This window comes from Coptis chinensis, chromosome 2, assembly GCF_015680905.1.
Source record: "Coptis chinensis isolate HL-2020 chromosome 2, ASM1568090v1, whole genome shotgun sequence".
NCBI lineage: Eukaryota > Viridiplantae > Streptophyta > Magnoliopsida > Ranunculales > Ranunculaceae > Coptis > Coptis chinensis.
In genome coordinates, this window is record NC_141457.1 from 1,870,852 (window position 1) to 1,891,971 (window position 21,120).

A 21,120-nucleotide genomic window follows, 5' to 3' on the forward strand; every position below is an offset into this window, starting at 1 on the left:
TCGCATATCTCATGCATTCCACTTTAGCACCTTTTCTCCGTGTTTTTGGAGACGTGTAACTCTATGGAATGAGATATGTACCACAGGTTAGTCGTCATAGTAAATCGGTTCCTTTTCTATTTTATCGATTTTATATCTTTAGTGAGGTACTAATTTCTACAGGTGACTCGAGTTTTATTTTTCGTTCATGGAGCTATTGGTAACTTCTTTCCTTATTCTTTTACTTGTCCATGTTATTAATTTTTGGAATTAAGCATATCTGTCAACATTGAGGACAATGTCTAAACTAAGTTCGGGGGTGGGAACAAAATGTTTTGTTTAGCGAAAAATAAAACTTATGTATACTATGCACTTAGGGGTAGTGGTATTGTTTCCTTTTCTATGATGATTATAGTCTAGAAATCTCAGTTAGCATTAGAATTAAGAGTAGTTATTAAGAAACTTAGGTTAAGATATAGGTAATAGTCTCTGCATCTTTTCATAAATGTCTTGCATGAGCGTTATATTTGTAGTTGGCAGTACTTTTCATAGACCTAGGTTAGAGTGCTTAATTTTACATATCCATTGAGAATCTAGCCTAAAAGCCTCATATGAGTTGATATCTGAGTGATGACACAAGGGAGAAGTTAATTCCGAGTAGAGAAAACACACGTCCACTTGCTTGATCACCATACCATATCCTAAAAGAGAATTTAGGCAATCTTTGGATCGATATAGCCAGAAATTCAAACCTAAAAAATATTTTTTTTTGCTAGTCGCCCCACTGAGCCTTTCATTAGGTTTTTCATAAATCACAAATTCCTTACCCTATATAAAAAAAATAAACAAATAAATAAAAATAGTCTACCCATTTGATAAGTCTGAGAAATAGGATGAAATGAAGAAAAGAAATGAGAAAGACCTGTGGAAAATGAAGAATTTGTTAGTTGCTTCAAAAGAAAAATAAAGGAAAGAAAGTTTCCATCCAAAGAAAAGAAAAATGAATAGAAATAAAATAAAATAAAAAAGTTAGAACTCTAAAAATAGAATCAAAGGAGTCAAAAAGCCAAAACAAAATGGCTAAGGATGGAAACAAAGTGTAGAAGCAAAGTAAGAACAAGACTTTCTCTAATTACAGAATTTGAAGACCTTATTTTCTCAGACTTGTCTATTTTGTTTATCCATTCCAGTTATTTTTAAACTATCACCTAAGCCATACATACCACCTAATAAAGACCTTTAGCTCAATTAGGAATAGGTTGGTGTGATAGTAAGTGGCAGATGTGTTTGATCAACCTCGGCTCCTTTGGATGTCATTGAGATTGAGAGGAAAAGTGTGCTCACCGCACACTGGAGTGAGCGAAACCTGAGCGGAAAAATCAGAGTATTTTTGTCTTGACATATTTGTGAGGACCTACTTAGGGACGCTATTCCGAAGTTTCATAACCGGACCTGCCACTGCATTTCATAGTTTTGTTCATTGCATGTATGTTTATTTGTAGATGATTTGATTATTATGCATATGTTAACTTAGGTTTTAAAATGAGTATTCTTTATTCCTTGCTAGTGAGAAGTATGAATATCTGAGATAAATTAAGGAAACATTACTGTTATTTCTTAGTCATTATAGTATAGATGAAGTTTGTGAGTATCTTCTCTGAAAACTCTCACGAGACTAAACTCGTCCACTAGAGTAAACCTAGGGGTTTAAAAGGCTTGTTGCACATGCTAAGTGTAATCGTGATTCCTACGAAAATGAGTTAGGATTTTTAATTTTTGTTATTAGTTAGATTTAGTTTTGCTTGAGGACTAGCAAAATGTAAGTTTGGGGGTATTTGATAAGCGCATAAATATTACAGTATTCACGCTCAATTTTATATTAGTTAGTTCGTTTAATTTATTCGTTTGATTTAGTTAGTGTATTTTCAGTGATTTCACAAGAATTGGACTTAACATGATTAAAAGTGTGGAAACTGTCAAGATTCAGGATGTCAGTACATGAGTTTCGTTCCTCTAGTTTAATTTGGTTTGCCTGACAGGGTGGTGCAGTTTAGTGGAGGTGCCCGAAACAGTATTGGTAAACTTTAGTTGGGCTTGTGAATATTGGGCTAAGGAAAGAATAGAAGACAAAAAGGAATTAAATGGAAATGGGCCCATGGCTTATGGGCTTAAGTAACTAGAAGCTATTCTCTCTCACTCACGTGCCTTACTAAAAGCCATAACATTCATGTCCACCCGAGAAGTACCATAGCAGCCCTTAGTTCCTTCTCCAGTTTCAAATTCATGCCATCGCGAATAAAATCCCGAAAACCCTGCCGATTTTATCCGGACCGAAAGAGAACCTTTCCAAAGACAAAAAAAGAAGCTGCCGATCCCATACCAAAAGGAAGGAGTTTCCTCTTCAGGAGGACGCTCGCGAATAAGGGCAGAAGACAGCAGTGAAAGGGGGTCGTTCTTGGCTGGGAAAAACGCAGAACACAGCAGTGAAGGAAGGCTCTTGGCTGGTGCTGGAACGCAAGGGAAGCAGAGAATAGAGGGCGGCTCTTGGCTGAAAAGGCAGGAGGAAAGACAGCAGTGAAAGGGCTGGAGAATCTGGAACGCAAGGGAAAAATCAGAAAAGCTAGAACACCGAACCCAGACTCGCGACAGTATCGGTTTTGTTAATGGCTTTATTTTCTTTTGATATCGCTGTTTCTGCTGCATTATTTCCCATGTGTAACTAAATTATTTCTAGGGCGTAGATGAAACCTTAGATCGATATGGATGTTTGATATTTGATATTTGGTATTCCTGAATTATTTTTAATGATTTAATTCTTCTTTGAACTCGTGATTAATATTACTATTATTTCTTTCACCGTTTCTGTGATGCATTTTCGGTAGTTTGAATAGGAGATTATTAATCAAGCTTGGAATAATTGTTAGTATTAAATCGTTTGATTATTTGTGCTGTAAGAAGACAAATAATGCTTTGGGTTTGATCTTTAGCTGAGTAAGAAGATAATTTTGCGAAGAAAGTACAACAAGAATTGTAACGATAATATCATCGAGAAAGCAATTGATTATCATCGATTGCTACTCAGAAATATATAACTGGAATACCAAAGGTTAAGTCGATAGTGTCTATAAAGATTTAAGGTGGATTCGATAGTCCTAGAATTCCCTCCACTTAGCAGACCCCTATCATTTAGTTTAGTTCCGTTTTAAGCCGTAGTTAAGTAAAATAGTTTTAGTAGTAATCAATTCAAATCAACAAATATTGTTCGAATTAGGATAAGTAATATTTTAGTATTCAATTGTTTCTAAACAGCAATCCCTGTGGGATCGACCTCGTTCTTGCGCACCTATTACGATAGACCTCGTGCGCTTGCGAGTATTAGTATAAGTAAAATAGGATTTAATTAGCCTGTTTATTTAGGCCGGTTAATTTCCTATCAGTGTGTTTCCAGGACAAGCAATAGCTAATCCTAAAACAACAAACACCGCCTTTGAGGTAAATGGTAATACTAGTACGGAAAATGAAAACGTAGGTGAGCTAAATGCCATCTCCACTCTCCGGGAGAGTGGTTGATAACAAAGTAACTATACCTATAGTTACCCCACCAGTTGTCCCTACACCGGAGATTGTACTAGATACCGTAATAGAAACTGAAGAGCCTACCCCTGTAGAGGTACCAGTTAAACCACAACCTAAGAAACAAAAAGCCAAGGTTAAACATCCTGTTGATCATTACGCTAAATATAGAGAGAAACCACCGTTTCCACAGAGATTAGCAATGTTAACTAAGGATACAAATTTCGATGAGATTAGGGAAGTTTTCAAAAATCTAACGATAGACCTTCCTTTTCTTGAAGCGATAAAAAAATTATCTCACCATGCTAAGTTTCTTAAAGAGTTGTGCACTACTAGGCGTAAGACAAATATTCCTAAAGACGCCTTTTTAACTGAACAATTTCCAACTTTAACGAAACACAATAGAATCGTTAAGTACAAGGACCCTGGTCGTCCTACTGTACAATGCACCTTAGGAGATTCCCACACGACGACCGCTTTACTAGACCTGGGGGCGAGTGTTAACTTACTCCCGTATTATCTATACAAACAAATAGGTCTACAAGAGATGCAACCTACTAAAATGACGTTGCAATTAGCGGATCGATCAATTAAGTACCCTAAGGGTGTGGTTGAAAATGTGTTTGTTAAGGTCCAGGATTTCTACTATCCTGCTGATTTTGTTATCCTCGATACAGAAGTCGTTAACGACTCTGTTCCGATCATTTTAGGGCGTCCCTTTTTGGCGACTGGCAACACGCTTATAAACTGCTGCGTTGGGTCGATGTCCTTGTCTTTTGGCCATCTTTCGGTTGAGGTAAATGTTTTTAAACTAATGAAATAGTTACCAGATTCGTCTATAGATGGAGAGGTTAGCATGATTGAGAGCTTAACTCAAGATTACTTGAATAACACGTTTCCAGAAAACCATATGCATAAATTCCTTTCTTTTGGAAGTTCAGATTTTGTCGATGACTCCTACATAGAGGAAGTCAACACCATCTTCGAGTCTACACAAATCGTAGACCCTTCGGTTGCTCCATATACAGAGTTTGAAGACCTGCTACCTAAGCAAGTATTCATTACTCAAGATGAGGACCCTCCAGAAGCATTTATCGATATTCCTCCCACCCCGGTGCTTAAACCTCTTCCTCCTGAGTTAAAGTATATTCAACTTGATCCAGATGGTAGTCATCCGGTCATTATATCTTCTCTGTTATCAAAGGAGGAAGAGACACGGTTGATCAAGGTGATTAGGGAACATCGTTCTGCGATTGGTTGGTCCCTAGCCGACATTAAGGGAATCGACCCTAATGTGTGCACTCATCGTATCCATTTAGAGGATAACACAAAGACTTCCCGCGAACCTCAGCGTCGTTTAAACCCTGCCATGAAAGAAGTGGTCAGGGAAGAAGTCTTACGATTACTTGATGCGGGTATCATATACCCAATCTCTGATAGCGAATGGGTCAGTCCCATTCATGTAGTTCCAAAGAAATCAGGGATTACCATGGTACGTAATGCCAAGGGTGAATATGTTGCCATGCATGGTCCTATGAAATGGAGGATCTATATTGATTATAGACGTTTAAATGCCATGACACGAAAGGATCATTTTCCATTACCCTTTATAGATCAGATGCTTAAACGGCTAGCTGGTCATGTTTTTTATTGCTTTTTGGATGGCTACTCTGGCTATTTCCAAATTATTATTGATATTGATGATCAAGAAAAGACTACTTTCACATGTCCCTTTGGAACATACGCCTATAAACGAATGCCATTTGGCCTTTGTAATGCTCCTGGTACCTTCCAGCGGTGTATGCTTCATATATTTAGTGACATGTTAGAGCGTTTCACGGAAATGTTCATGGATGATTTTTCTATCTATGGAGACACTTTCACTGAATGCCTGTCTAACCTGTCTAAAGTTTTAACGTGATGTGAAGAGAAGAGTCTCATTTTAAATTGGGAAAAATGTCACTTCATGGTGAAAAAAGTTATAGTACTAGGTCACATCGTATCTAGTGATGGCATCGAAGTAGATAAGGCCAAACTAGATAAGATAGCGACTCTACCTATACCACGGACAGTCCGTGATATTAGAGCCTTTCTAGGCCATGCAGGTTTTTATAGGCATTTTTTCAAAGATTTTTCAAAAATAGCTAGACCCTTAACTAATCCGCTTTTAAAGGAGGCCATCTTTGATTTTAATTTTAACTGTAAACAGGCTTTTGAAACTTTGAAAGCTGCCTTAACTTCTGCACCCATTATACAACCTCCCGATTGGTCTAAACCATTCGAACTCATGTGTGATGCTAGTGATTATGCAGTTGGTGCTGTCTTGGGACAGAAACTAGATAATAAATCCATCGTTATTTATTATGCTAGTAAAACTCTAAACGATGCTCAAAGGAATTATACAACTACTGAAAAAGAATTCTTAGCTGTCGTTTATGCTTTAGATAAGTTTTGTCCTTATTTGGTTGGTTCTAAGACTCTAGTTTACATGGACCATGCAGCCCTTAGGTACGTTCTCGCAAAGAAGGATGCTAAGCAGAGGTTGATCCGATGGATTCTTCTCCTGCAAGAATTCACATTAGAAATAAATGACAAACGAGGGGTCGAAAACATAGTTGCCGACCACTTATCTAGACTTACAAACGACGATGATAGTGATTACGACTCCATACCGAGCTCTTTTCCGAATGAGCATCTGTATGCTATATTTTCTGCACCATGGTATGCTGACATCGTGAATTTTTTAGCGTATGATGTTATTCCTTATGATTGGTCAAGAAATGAACGTAAGAAGTTTTTGGCCAGAGTTAAGCTATACTACTGGGATGAGCCCTACCTTTTTAAGTATTGTGCTGATCAGATTATTTGTCGTTGTATTCTCCAATGGGAATATAATGAGGTACTCTCATTCTACCATGAAAAAGAGTGTGGTGGCCATTTCAGTTGTATGAAAACAGCTGCTAAAATTCTACAATGTGGGTTTTATTGGCCTACTCTCTTTAAAGATGTACAAAGGCATTGCAAGGCGTGCATTTGTTGCCAACAACTTGGGCGAATCACAAAGCGTAATATGATGCCATTGAATCTAATCATGGTGGTAGAAATTTTTGACGTATGGGGCATTGATTTCATGGGTCCCTTTCCAGTTTCCCACGGTTTCATTTATATTCTAGTTGTCGTGGACTACGTGTCTAAATGGATAGAGGCCATGGCTTGTCGTAGCAATGACCATAAGACAGTTGTGTTTTTCATAAAAGAGTATATTTTTTGTCGATTTGGCATTCCCAAGGCCATCATTAGTGATGGAGGAACACATTTTTGCAACAGAGTTATTGCATCACTAGTAAAGAAGCATGGAGTTACACATAAGATAGCAACTCCGTATCATCCACAAACTAGCGGACAAGTAGAAGTTTCTAATAGGGAAATAAAAAAGTTCTTAGAAACAACTGTAAATCCTGATAGGAAAGACTGGTCGAAGCGTCTATCTAATGCCTTATTGGCATATAGGACTGCTTTCAATACTCCTATAGGTATGCCTCCCTTTAGACTTGTATTTGGGAAACCTTGTCATTTGCCCGTTGAATTGGAGCACCGTATTATGTGGGCTATAGAAAGCCTTAACTTCAATTTTGATGAGGCGGGTGTCAAGCGCAAGTTGCAATTGAATGAGCTTGAAGAAATCTGTAGCGACTCTTATGATCTAGCAAAGGATTATAAAGCTAACATGTTCATGATAAGCAAATCTTGCGCAAAGAGTTTGTGGTAGGTCAAAAGGTCTTACTGTACAATTCCCATCTACATATTTTTCCAGGAAAATTAAAAACCCGTTGGTCTGGTCCTTTTCTGGTTACTAAAGTCACCCCTTACAGGGCAATCACCTTGGTAAATCCCAAAGATAATAATACCTTTCAAGTTAATGGCCAACGGTTGAAACATTTTCACAAGCTATTATGCCCTGATGTAGAGGAAGTCCTTTTACAGGACCCTGTCTATAAGGACTGACTTTTTTCATTGGTGTACTTCCTTTCATTTCTATATATTGGTAAGTGCACCACTCAGGTAACCGGGCCCTCCTTATGGAGTGTGTGACTGTAAGTACCGGATCCTAAGTCCACGGCTAACATAATTCACCTTATCCACTCTTGCATGTTTTCTCGGGTTTTGAGTCATGTCCCTCTATGGTGTGAATTATGCATTTAATGCTTTCTTGTTTCTTATATTAAATTTTATTCATAAAAAAATAAAAAAAAAATTGTTAAAATCACAAACATAGTAAGTTCAGAAGTCTCGGGAATTTGACTTTAAAAGACCCACTTTTTAAAAACAAATTTTCTAAACTCGTTGTCTAAAATTTGTTTGGGGGTGGGATGTTCATATTTCCGTAATAGATTTCTCAACTTTTCATTTGTGTTGCTTAGGCCGTTTAATCGTATTTCGATTCGGGGTGACATTATCTATGAATTAGATTTCATTCGTTCGCATAACTTACGTCATGCACGCACTTTGAAGTGTTTTCCATCTTCTAATATATCACCCATGGTCGGAATAGAGTGTTTTATGAATCATTAGATTGGAAATTCTCTCTTGATCATTTCCATATCTCATTCGCAAAAATCGGCCTGGTAACGAAGCGGCAATTTAAGTTCGAAGTTGCGCGAAATATCGAAAAACAAAATCGGAAAATCAAGTGGGCTTGGGCCCAACCTCGCGCACACGTGTAGTGCACGTGTGTGTCCTTCTTCCACCAACAGTTGCGTTTCATTCTCCAAACTGCCATTAACAAACAACAAAGCTTAAAAAAATAACTTAAATAAAAAAAAAAAAAGTAAACCTAAATACACCCACGCCCAAAGTTAAAAACCACCCCAAATCTTCTCCTAACTACACCCACCACCACCTCCACCAATTTAGACAACCAAAAGCCACCGAAAATTCAAAAATTTTGAACTACCACCACCACCACCGCGCCTCTTGCCATTATTTTTAGTTAAGGTGTTTCGAAACAAGTCTCCCTACCTTATTCAAACCCACAAATCTTATAAAAACTCCAATGGCTCAAAGACGTCGTATATAGCCGGAGCACGCTTTTACTGCCGACCACTTTGGCCATTTTACGGTGACGAGATGGTTAGGAGAGACTGGAGTGGTTTGTGGTTAGGGGTGTAATACGGGGCGGGCCGGGTCAAATAGTGATAGGGCGGGCCGGGGCGGGTCTAGAGAATACAAATCCAGTGGTCCCCGATGGGGCGGAGCGGGGTGGGTTGAAGTGTCATGTATTAGTACCGTCACCCGGCCTGTTGGGTCAGTTTACGGGTTGGGTTTTGGGCGGGTCATCCGGGTCGGGTGGAAATTATCATTTTAACCCAATTTCATCCAAAAAAAAACTTTCTAATTCTACAAATAATATATTTCCAATTCACAACATAGAGAAAAAAATGGAATCAATCAATAAAAAATAAACAAATATAAAAAAACTTGAACTTGAACCCAAAACCATATCTGCAAATTTAAAACTTATTTCTCATGATTTACCATTTGTAAATTGATTATTTTTCATAGCATGATAAAATGAAGATGGGAGTGAGGATCTATGGTACAAAACAATAAAATATAAACTAAAAGAATTCGAAATTAATACAAGGACGAATGATTCATCTTCTCCAAAATTCGAAAGTTGAATTTGAACTTTTAATATTTGCCAAATGTTCAAACTTGATTATTATAAATTGATGTTGAACTCATAAGTTTGTGTTTATATTTCCCAAATATAAACAAAATACAAAAATATTAGATTTAGAGTCTTGAAATTGTGTGGGTCAACGGGGTTGGGTCAACGGCTTTTGACACGGTGCGGGTCGGGCGGCTTGACGGGTCGAATTTGAGCATAGAACCTACACCCATAGCCCGACAACGTAAAAATGGTGGTGGGGCGGGCCGGGTCTATTTTTGGGTCGGTGCGGGTTTGGGTGGCGGGTGAAGACCGGGTACCCAACCGGATGATGGGTCAACGGTTTTTTTTTACACTCCTATTTGTGGTACTCGACAGACGATTTTTACCACGAAAACTTGGTTCGAGAGTTTTATAGGTCGAGGGAGTTGGATGGGAATCGAATTTTTGTTAAGGTGGCTGGGAGGAGGAGAGAGGTTACTACTGGCTTGTTGGCTAAGATTTTAGGCATTCCGCCTAGACACCATCTCGATGCCACATTACAGGATTCCCAGTTTACTGTTGTAGAACCTTTGATGAACGCGACTGTTGCGAAAGGGAACTACAGTGCGAGCTCGCATTGTGTTCGCCAGTTGTCTCTTAGAACCAACCAGCTGGCTGTAGCTCAGTGGATTGGTAGGAATATCATAGGGAAGGAGAAAGTCAGCGATATCGGTCTGAACTGCCTTCACGTTCTATGGATACTCCAGGAGCAGAAGTATGAGTTCTGTATTTTGGAGTTTTTGTGTAACATGAATATGGGAGTTGGAAAGAGTGTTGCACCTCTCCCTGTTTTGCTAACGAAGATCACGATAACCTTGAGAGTGACTCCAAGATCTGATAGGATTTGCCTGAAGGAGCACTAAAATCATCATATTTATACAGAGTGTATCCAGAAAGTTTGGAGGTTGCCTGAAGATAGGGTAGTCGAGGAGACTGACTCGGCGGATGAGGATGACACGGCATGTTTTGATGCCGATGCCTTGGAGAGGTGTAGGTCGGATGCAGAACGTATGGCTGTAATTCACCGTGGCATGCGTTCTCTCAATACTATATGTGAAGACCTCCGAACTCGGCAGGCTACCATGCATCATAACTTCGAGACTCGTGCCCGGCGCGAGGATGAGCGGTGGGAACAGACGAGGGTCGAGATGGAAGCTCAGCGCCAGTTCTGAGACGACATGCTTGCACGTTTCCCACCCCAGGGGGGTTCTTCTTCGGAGGAGCAGTCTGTGAGCCATGAGCGTCGTCGCCACAAGACGGATGGCTCTGGCCCATCGGAAGCCCAAGAGCCATCTCCTTCTCGAGCGCATTCCACTACTAGTAGCGAGTGGTTTAGGGATCTAATGAGTTGATTTGTTTATTTATTTGTTTTTATTTAGTACGGATGTAAAAAGATTAGTTCAGTAATTAAATTTGAATTTGGTTGTTGTATGTTATTTGAATTCAATTTTAATATAAGTTGGTTAATTTCGAATTATGCGTTATTTTTATCATTAATCCCACCTTCCCGAATTGTTTGGGGGTGGTATTATTTAGCCTAACATAATTCGTTATATGATCATCTATTTTAAGAAGTTGTTTTGGAGTGAGGGTTGATAATATTGCCGATATGGGCATCGTTATAAATAGATATTATGGTAGGATGAAATCTCGATGAGTTAGGCAGTTTCTATCCTAAATTCAACCTAAAAGATATTAGGGTTGTTTTAGAATCAAGAATATGAGTTGTTTCCGTTTTTGGTTTTGGAAATTTTATTATTTCCGAAAATTGCCTTAAAGCTTTTTGGCAAATTCCCAATTCGGTTTAGCAATTTAAAACCTATAAAAACTGCATTCATTCTACACTCACAACCCTAACTACATCTCATATTCATCTCTCACGTTTCATTCCCATTTTACCTTATTTTTCCTTCCAGACTACTCTGACTTTAACAGCTCCCGAAAAGCACTGCCTGATGGAGGCGCCACCTGCTCTAAGCAATCGGAGAAATTCTACCCTGAGTGCGACCTGCACCCTCTCCAGCCTAAACTTGAGCACCACCTGCTCCCAAAACACTGGAATTCCAGTTTTCATGCAGAGCGCAACCCGCGCCCATCCCAGGCTAAAAGTGAGCGCACCCTGCGCCCAAGTGCCTGGAACTCGAAATTCAACAGAGCGCAACCCGCGCCCATCCCAGGCATACCTTGAACGCACCCTGCTCCCTGACCCCTGTGGCCACCAAAAATTTCCAGTTTTCCAAGGGTGGTTCCAGGATAGTTGCAGCTATTCTAGAGAGTAGTTTTGTGATGACTTCTCCTATAGTAATACCGGAGCAGTCTTTCGAACACTTGTTGGAGAGCGAGTCTTATGGACATTGGTTCCGCTATAGGATCATGAAGTTCGGATGGAGGCATCTTCTGGTAAGTGAAGACGACTATTCACCTAACCTTATTGAATTTTTTTACAATAATGTTAAGTTCTATTGTAACCAGGATGGAGAACAAGAATTCTCCATCACGGTTGATGACACACCCCTAGAATTCAATAAGTATGTGGTAGCATTAGTTTCGGGAATACCAATACCTGATCTTATTCACACGTGGGGATATATGACCGATAATTCATACCTCTATGACTATACATATTTCCATGAGTATTATGGGGGAGGGGTATTTCGTATAATGGACCAAGGGCATTACAACATAGCACTTGGTAGCCTGTCCCAAAATGTAGGCACCACCATGTTATTCATCCTGATGAATATTCTAGGGGAGTGGCAATTTACTTCTGCAAATAGTATCGCTGGTGATGTTTTCCTTGCTTTAGCTGAGGGACGTCACCGATATGACATTTCCCGAGTATTAGTGGCTAGTCTTAAGAGAGCCCAAAGCATGCAGCATAAGTATCTTCTTATGCCTGTTTTGGTTTGTCGCATCTTGCTCAGTTGTCTACCTGAATTATGTACCCAGTTCACGGATTGGAAAAAGGTTGAAGTCATGAGACCCACCAATTGGGTGGTTTGCTCATTTCGAGTAATGACTTGGCCAGGATGGCAGGTGCAACCTCATTTGGTTGCTCTTTACACCCCATCAGACATAGTAACACTAGACAGGTTAGCACAAGTTGACGACACACGGCGGCAGGCTTGGCAAGTTATCATGGCATGGCAGGATGCGAAGGAACCTTATCTCTTTGAAGAGGAAAATAAGGAGGACAATGTTTAAACGGGAGTGCAGGTAAGATTTTATTTCAGTTAGTGTCTAGTTATGTCCCAAGCAAATTTATTTCTCATTAACCCCATTACGGGTGGAACTCTTATAGAGTTGCGTCAGTTTTCTTTTCTATATTAGTATGTTATAACCTTGTTTTGCAGATGTTCCGGAATTTCACGCGTTTCAATGGTATTTTCCTACCCTTTTTATTTAAAATACTTTGAGAACAAAGCATGCTTCTTGTTTGGGGAGGGGGGCATAGAAACACATGTAATTAAGGCATTTGTTAGGATATAGATATGTATAATATGCACTTATTTTCTAGCTAAAAATTTCAAAAATTTCAAAAATATAAATAAAAAGTATGCTATACACTTAGGAATATTAGTATTGTTTTCTTTCTCTGTGCTCTCAATAATCTAGAAGTTTCACGTAGCTTTTGCATTAGAATAGTTTTTAGAAACTTAGGCTAATATGTAGGTAATAATCCTTGCATCTATCTATAAATATGTTACATGAGTATCTATGATTGTTGGCAGTAAGTTTCTGAAATCTAGGCTAGAGTACTTATTCTACAAATCCTATGAGAATATAGCATAAAGCCTTATATGAGTGAGCATTTGAGAAATGACACAAGGGAGAAGTAAAATCCTGATAGAGAAATCACACGTCCACTTGCTTGATTACTATACTATATCCTAAGCGAGAATTTAGGCTTCTTTGGATCGATATAGCCGGAAATTCTAACCTATGAATTATTTTCCGCTAGTCGCCCCTCTGAGCCTTTCTTTAGCCTTTCATAAACCACAAATCCTTTACCCTGTTACAAAACAAAACAAAATAAAAAAAAATCAACCTACCCAATTCTTTGAATAAGTTTGAGAATAGAGATGAAGAATATAAAAGAGAAGAACCTTTGAAACCAAGAATTATTTAGTTGCTTCAGAAGAGAAAAGTAAGTTTCCATCTAAATAAAAAAAAAAAATAAAGAGTTAGAACTCCAAAAATAGAATTAAGGAGTCAAAAGCTAAAAAAAATATATATATATATATATATATATATATATATATATATATATATATATATATATATACTAAGGATGGAAACAAAGTCTAGAAGAAAAAGTAAAGAATAAGGTTTTTTTTTTCTAGTTACATAATATGAAGACTCTATTATCTCAGACTTGTTCTCTTTGAATATCCATTTTCTTCCTTCTTAAACCATCTCCTAATCTCCGCAACACCTAATAAAGACCTCTAGCTTAATTAGGAATAGGTTAGTGTGATAGTAAGTGGCAGATGTGTTTGATCGACTCCGGCTTCTTTGTGTGTCATTAAGTTTGTAAGGTAAAGTGTGCCCACTGCACACTGGAGTAGCGAAACTTGAGCGGAAAAATCAGAGTGGTTTTTGTCTTGACATTTATGTGAGGACCTACTTAAGGACGCTATTCCGAGTTTTCAGAAACAGACCTGCTAGTTCATCTCATAGTACTACTCATTGTAAATATGTTTATTCGTAGATGATAGATTATTATGCATATATTAGCTTAGGTTTCGACTTGATTATTTTGTATTCATTTGCTAAATGAGATGTATAGATAATTGAGACATAGATAAGGAAACAATAGTTTTATTTCTGAGTCGTTGTAGTATAGATGAAGTTTGTGAGTACCTTCACTGGAAAACTCTCACTAGGCTATAACTTGTCCACTAGGGAATTCATAGTGGTTTAAGGCCTTGTTGCATATGGTCAATGCAATCGCACTTGGCGAAACGAGATTAGTTAGAACTTCATTTTTGGTCACTTATGCTAATTTCTCATATTTGTTTGAGGACAAGCAAAATGCTGTTTGGGGGTGGTTTGATAAGAGCCCAAAACTCAAGTTTTAACCCCTTAATAATACTACTTTTAGACCAATTATGCGAGTAATAAATAAGAGTTAATTCTAATTACGTGCTTTTATGTATTTCAGACATGGAACTCAATTATGTGCAGAAATGTGCCACTTTGGCGATATAAAGGAGAAAAGGGTTGGTTGCTAAGAAGTTCTGTGATAAAGGCCAAGATTTAAGGAGATAAAGCCTTTATGAAGCCCGGTTAAAAGCTGAAAAGTCAACACGGGCAGAAACAGTGCACAAGTCAGCAGAACTTCTGAGGACCATATCTTTGGACTCAGGCCTCGGATTTGGGCCTAATTTATGTCAAAGAGACCGACTCGGAAAGAGCTTTCCAATGGTCCAAGCCTTGACCAAATTAGAGGAGCAAAAGTAGACGAAACGTCTGCTGAAGTCAAAGCCAGCTGAAACAGGCTCTATAGACTAAAGAAATTGGACTTTGGGTTCGATTTTCCGGCCCAAAACATGGGACCTCAGCCCATGCACGAAATTGTAGATCTGGTCGCTTTCTTTACATAAAACAAGACTTAGCTCTTAAGAAAGATATAGTTAGATAGCTTAGAATAAAAAGTAGCCATTAGAATAGCTTGTAGATCTACTTTTTGAATTTCAATTAGTAATTAATTAGTTTCATTCCTTGTTTTAGATTAATTATTTGAATGATTCTTCTTCATTCATTAGATAAATAAAATAGTAGTTCTTGTTAATTTCGATTTTTGTCATTTAAATTTGTTTAGATATAATTTCAATTATTGTTTGTTATTCATTTCCTAGTTATTCATTTGGATTTCAATTCTTGAGTAGTTAGATTAGTAAAGTTCAAATCTTTATATTATGTCTAGTTTTAATTCAATTGGAAATGATAGTTTGATGAATCAAAGTTAAACCTCCATTAGAGGGGTTTGATGAAGCCTTGATGAAAACTTGATTGTGTAGTATAGAATCGTTGTAAGAATCTATTCCACTCTAGAAGGTCATTGATTCGCCATGAGAATGGGTGGACGACCTCACATGCTAGTTATGAATTGGTAGAAATGTCATATATAATTAGGGATTAGAACGATACGGTAAGAATTGGTTTACAACAAATCTATACTAGTGTATTAAGTTGGATTCAAGGTGGAATCAAATTCCCCTAATTCTTTATCTAGATTCAACTCTTAGCATTCTGTCATTTCGTTATTCGTATCTTATTATTTGAATTCACATCGTAGTATAAATTCCCTTCGTAATTTTCTCATTGACCTTGGATAGACCATCAATTGTAGAAAACTTTAATGCTAAAGAACTAGGAGTGGAACGAATCTTCTATTCCAACTCTACGTTAATAGAATCGAGAGTAGAAAACAAATATCATTGATAATCACGAGTATAGTCGAGTTTGTAGTTTTACTTTCGTTTAGAGTTTCATCGCTTTATTCTTGAGTAAACTATTAATTTTACGGTTATCAAATGTCTTTCATCGCTTTATTCTTGTAGTATAGATGAAGTTTGTGAGTACCTTCACTAGAAAACTCTCACGAGGCTATAACTCGTCCACTAGGGAATACCTAGTGGTTTAAAGCATTGTTGCATATGGTCAATGCAATCGCACTCAGCGAAACGAGATTAGTTAGAACTCCATTTTTGGTCACTTATGCTAATTTCTCATATTTGCTTGAGGACAAGCAAAATGCTGTTTGGGGGTGGTTTAATAAGAGCCCAAAACTGTAGTTTTAACCCCTTAATAATACTACTTTTAGACCAATTATGCGAGTAATAAATAAGAGTTAATCCTAATTACGTGTTTTTATGTATTTCAGGCATGGAACTCAATTATGTGCAGAAATGTGCTACTTTGGCGATATAAAGGAGCAAAGGGTTGGTTGCTAAGAAGTTTTGTGATAAAGGCCAAGATTCAAGGAGACAAAGCCTTTATGAAGCCCGGTCAAAAGCTGAAAGTCAACACGGGTAGAAACAGTGCACAAGTCAGCAGAACTTCTAAAGACCATATCTTTGGACTCAGGCCTCGGATTTGGGCCTACCTTACGTCAAAACGACCAGCTCGGAAAGAGGTTTCCAATGGTCTAAGCCTTGACCCAATTAGAGGAGCAAAAGTGGATGAAAAGTCTGCTGAAGTCAAAGGTATCTGTAACGGGCTCTGTGTACTGAAGAAATTGGGCTTTGGGCTCGATTTTCTGGCCCAAAACATGGCTCCTTTGCCCATGCACGAAATTATGAAACAAGACTTAGCTCTTAAGAAAAGGAGAGGTAGATAGCTTAGAATAGAAAGTAGCCATTAGAATAGCTTGTAGATCTAGTTTTTGAATTTCAATTAGTAATTAATTAGTTTCATTCCTTGTTTTAGATTAATTATTTGAATCATTGTTCTTCATTCATTAGATAAATAAAATAGTATTTCTTGTGAATTTCAATTTTGTCATTTAAATTTGTTTAGATCTAATTTCAATTATTGTTTGGTATTCATTTCCTAGTTATTAATTTTGATTTCAATTCTTGAGTAGTTAGATTAGTAAAGTTCAAATCTTTATATTATGTCTAGTTTTAATTCAATTGGAAATGATAGTTTGATAAATCAAGGCTAAACCTCTATTAGAGGGGTTTGATGATGCCTTGATGAAAATTTGATTGTGTAGTATATAATCGTTGTAAGAATCTATTCCACCCTAGAAGGTCGTTGATTCGCCATGAGAATGGGTGGACGACCTCACATGCTAGTTATGAATTGGTAGAAATGCCATGTATAATTAGGGATTAGAATGACCAATTCTTACCGTAAGAACGTAAGAATTACGTAAGAATTGGTTTACAACAAATCTATGCTAGTTTATTAAGTTAGATTCAAGGTGGAATTAAATTCCCCTAATTCTTTATCTAGATTCAACTCTTAGCATTCTGTCATTCCGTTATTTATATCTTGTTATTTGAATTCACATCGTAGTATAAATTCCCTTCGTAAATCTCTCATTGACCTTGGATAGACCATCAATTGTAGAAAACTTTAATGCTAAAGAACTAGGAGTGGAACGAATCATCTATTCCAACTCTACGTCAATAGGATCGAGAGTAGAAAACAAATATCTTTGATAAGCACGAGTATAGTGAAGTTTTAGTTTTACTTGCGTTTAGAGTTTCATCGCTTTATTTATTAGTAAAACTATCATTTTACGTAATATCAATACAATTGTTCTAAATGTAATGTTCTGAAGGGGTTTAAAATACACTTTTTGGTGCTTATCAAAGCCCCACTACCAAAGCGCGTTTTACAAGCCTGACATCCAGGCCCAACAAGAAGCCCACAGAATAAGCCTAACTCTAGCACTAATTAGGTTAAACTTTTTACAGGACTTCACTATCCACATCGTGAACCTGAACCAGTACTCGTATAATTGTTCAAGTAACTATAGACTTTGCACAATATACAAACGCAAGAGTCTATCATTTCAGTAGTTGAGAAACTTGGTATGTCCTATTCCCCTTCATTTGAGCCTCATGAAGGACATCTACCACCAACCTCTCTCTCTTTTGGACAATTCAACTATGACAGGTTATTCCATAAGTTCCATGATGGGTGATGGATTACATAAACTTTCTCTTATCATTCTGCATCTTACACTCCAAATGCATTATTTCATTCTGTTTGGGGGTGTATACTTTTATATGTTTTTATGGATTGATCCCCAACTGTTTAGATTATTAGTTTATAGCAACTATAAAACTTACTCGTGTAGGAGAGCATGTCGTCCTAGACAATCTCCAATTTCTCACCCCCCACCTTCTAAGATGGCTGACGAAGTCGTGCAAGCTGAAGAGCCTCTCTCCAACTTCTACACATCGTTGCAAGATGGACCTCCATCTTGAATACGACTCACACCGCTCACGAGCGATTTTCGCATTCCACCTAATGTGTTCAATCTTCTATCCATCTTTCACGGGTTTGAACACAAGTTATCATACGAACATCTACGCCGGATACATGAAGTATGCAATACTTTTCACCATTCGGGTGTCACCAACGATCAAGTAAAGCTACGAGTGTTCCCTTTCACTCTAGCTGGTAAAAGTCACGCATGGCTTCTTTCTCAGATACACGATTCATTCAATACATGGGAAAATATTGTGTTCACCTTCATGAAGAAGTATTTTCCACCAAATAAAATAGAAGAGATAAGAAGTAAGATACAGTTCTACAGACAGAGTCCGAGTGAGACATTTTCCAAAGCATGGGATAGATTCTCTGACCTACTCCATTCATGTCCTCACTATAAACTAGAAAAATCCACTTTTGTCTAATGTTTCTTCAAGGGTCTTCTCCAAGAACACAAAATAACCCTCGACATCATGAGTAATAGTAATTTTTTGGATAGAGGTGCAACTGAAGCTTTAATCTTTCTTGAAAACCAAGCTGAAAAGAGTACCCATTAGGGCGACATAAACAATTCCAAAAGAACCCGACCTAGTACATCTAAGGCTAGTGGTATTTTTAAGGTGAAATCCGATCCGGAAATCAAAACCTTAATTGAATTCCTCACAAAAATGATAAATGCCCTCACAACCAAACAAAAAGACTAAACTGCTCATCTTGTCATGAACATAAATACCTCACCATGCAATTTCTATTTAAGCTTAAATCATACAGATACCACTTGCCCCTTGCTCACAAACATATTGATAAGACGATAAAAGTGAATATAATTCTACCTACGAATAAACGATGAAGTCTAAACGCAAGTAAAACTAAAACTGATACGAAGACTATACTCGTGATTATCAAAGATTTTGTTTTCTACTCTCGATACTATTGAAGTAGAGTTTTAATAGAAGATTCGTTCCACTCCTAGTTCTTTAGCATTCAAGTTTCTTACGACTATCAATCCTACCAAAGTCAATGAGAGAATTACGAATTATACTACGAAATGCTACGGAATACTAAGGTTTGAATCTGGAATAAGAATTAGGGGGGAATTGAATCCACCTTGAATCCAACTTAAGAACTAGCATAGATTGTTGTAATCCAACTCTTACGTTCTTACGGTAAGAATTGGTCGTTCTAATCCCTAATTACACATGGCATCTCTACCAATTCATAACTAGCATGTGAGGAAGTCCACCCATTCTCATGGCAAATCAACTCCCTTCTAGAGTGGAATAGACTCTTACAACGATTCTATACTACACAATCAAGTTTTCATCAAGGCTTCATCAAACCCCTTTAATGGAGGTTTAGCCTTGATTCATCAAACTATCATTTCCAATTGAAATTGAATACGATATAATATAAAAATTCTAACTTTATTAATATAAAGATTCTAATCAATAATTCAAAACTAAATTAAATAACTACGAAATGAATAACAACTAATAACTGAATTTAGATCTAAGTAATTCAATAAGTAAAAAACCGAAATTATCAAGACTAACTATTTTATTTGATCCAATGAAAAATAACAATCAATCAATAATCTAATTTAACACAAGGAATGAAAAATAATTAATAAACTAATTAAAATTCTCAAAACTAGATCTAGAACTAAGGTTTAATGGCTACCCTAATGGCTACCTTATAACCTAAACTAATTGATACTTGAGAGCTAAGTCTTGTGTGTGGAAATGGAGGAGACCAGATCCACATTTTCGTGCATGGGCTGAGGGTCCATATTTTGCGCCGGAAAATCGAGCCCAAAACTCAATTTCTTCAGTCCACAATGCCCTTTTTAGCTGGCTTTGACTTCAATAGTTTTTTGTCCATTTTTGCTCCTCTGATTGGGCCAAGGTTTAGACCGGCCGTTGGAAAGATCTTTCCGAGCCGATCGTTTTGACATAAGGTATGCCCAATTCCGAGGCCTAAGTCCAAAGATACGGTCTTCGAAAGTTCTGCTGACTTTTATGTGTTGTTTCTACCCGTCTTGGCTTTTAATCACAGAACTTCTTAGCAACCAACCCTTGCTCATTTATATCGCCAAAGTGGCACATTTCTACACATAATTGAGTTCCATGCCTGAAATACATAAAAGCACGTAATTAGTACTAACTCTTATTTATTACTCGCATAATTGGTCTAAAAGTATTATTATTAAGGGGTTAAAACTACAGTTTTGGGCTCTTATCAAACCACCCCCAAACAACATTTTGCTTGTCCTCAAGCAAATATGAGAAATTAGCATAAGTGACCAAAAATGGAGTTCTAACTAATCTCGTTTCGCCGAGTGTGATTGCATTGACCATATGCAACAAGGCCTTAAACTACTAGGAATTCCCTAGTGGACGAGTTATAGCCTCGTGAGAGTTTTCCAGTGAAGGTACTCACAAACTTTATCTATACTACAACGACTCAGAAATAAACTATTGTTTCCTTATCTATGTCTCAATTATCTATACATTTCACTAGCAATGAATACAGAATAATCAAGTCGAAACCTAAGCTAATGCATGCATAATAATCTATCATCTACGAATAAACATATATACAATGAGTTATACTATGAGATGAACTAGCAGGCCCGTTTCTGAAAACTCTGAATAGCATCCTTAAGTAGCTCCTCACAAAAATGTCAAGACAAAAACCACTCTAATTTTTCCGCTCAAGTTTCGCTACTCCAGTGTGCAGTGGGCACACTTTACCTTACAATCTCAATGACACACAATGAAGCCGGAGTCGATCAAACACATCTGCCACTTACAATCACACTAACCTATTCCTAATTGAGCTAGAGGTCTTTATTAGGTGTTGCGGGGATTAGGAGATGATTTAAGAAGGAAGGAAATGGA

At 37.5% G+C, this 21,120-nt stretch overlaps 1 protein-coding gene across 1 annotated transcript in view; it reads left to right on the plus strand.

Annotated features, from left to right (window-relative positions):
• Positions 1-21,120, plus strand: part of LOC147514317 (uncharacterized) — an 84,574-nt gene that overhangs the window by 1,702 nt on the left and 61,752 nt on the right. The window contains exons 3-6 of the mRNA XM_086592541.1: positions 4,904-4,999; positions 5,726-5,921; positions 6,123-6,479; positions 6,726-7,054. Of these exons, the coding sequence (XP_086448667.1) occupies positions 4,904-4,999; positions 5,726-5,921; positions 6,123-6,479; positions 6,726-7,054 (978 nt within the window). The remainder of the gene's footprint in view (positions 1-4,903; positions 5,000-5,725; positions 5,922-6,122; positions 6,480-6,725; positions 7,055-21,120) is intronic.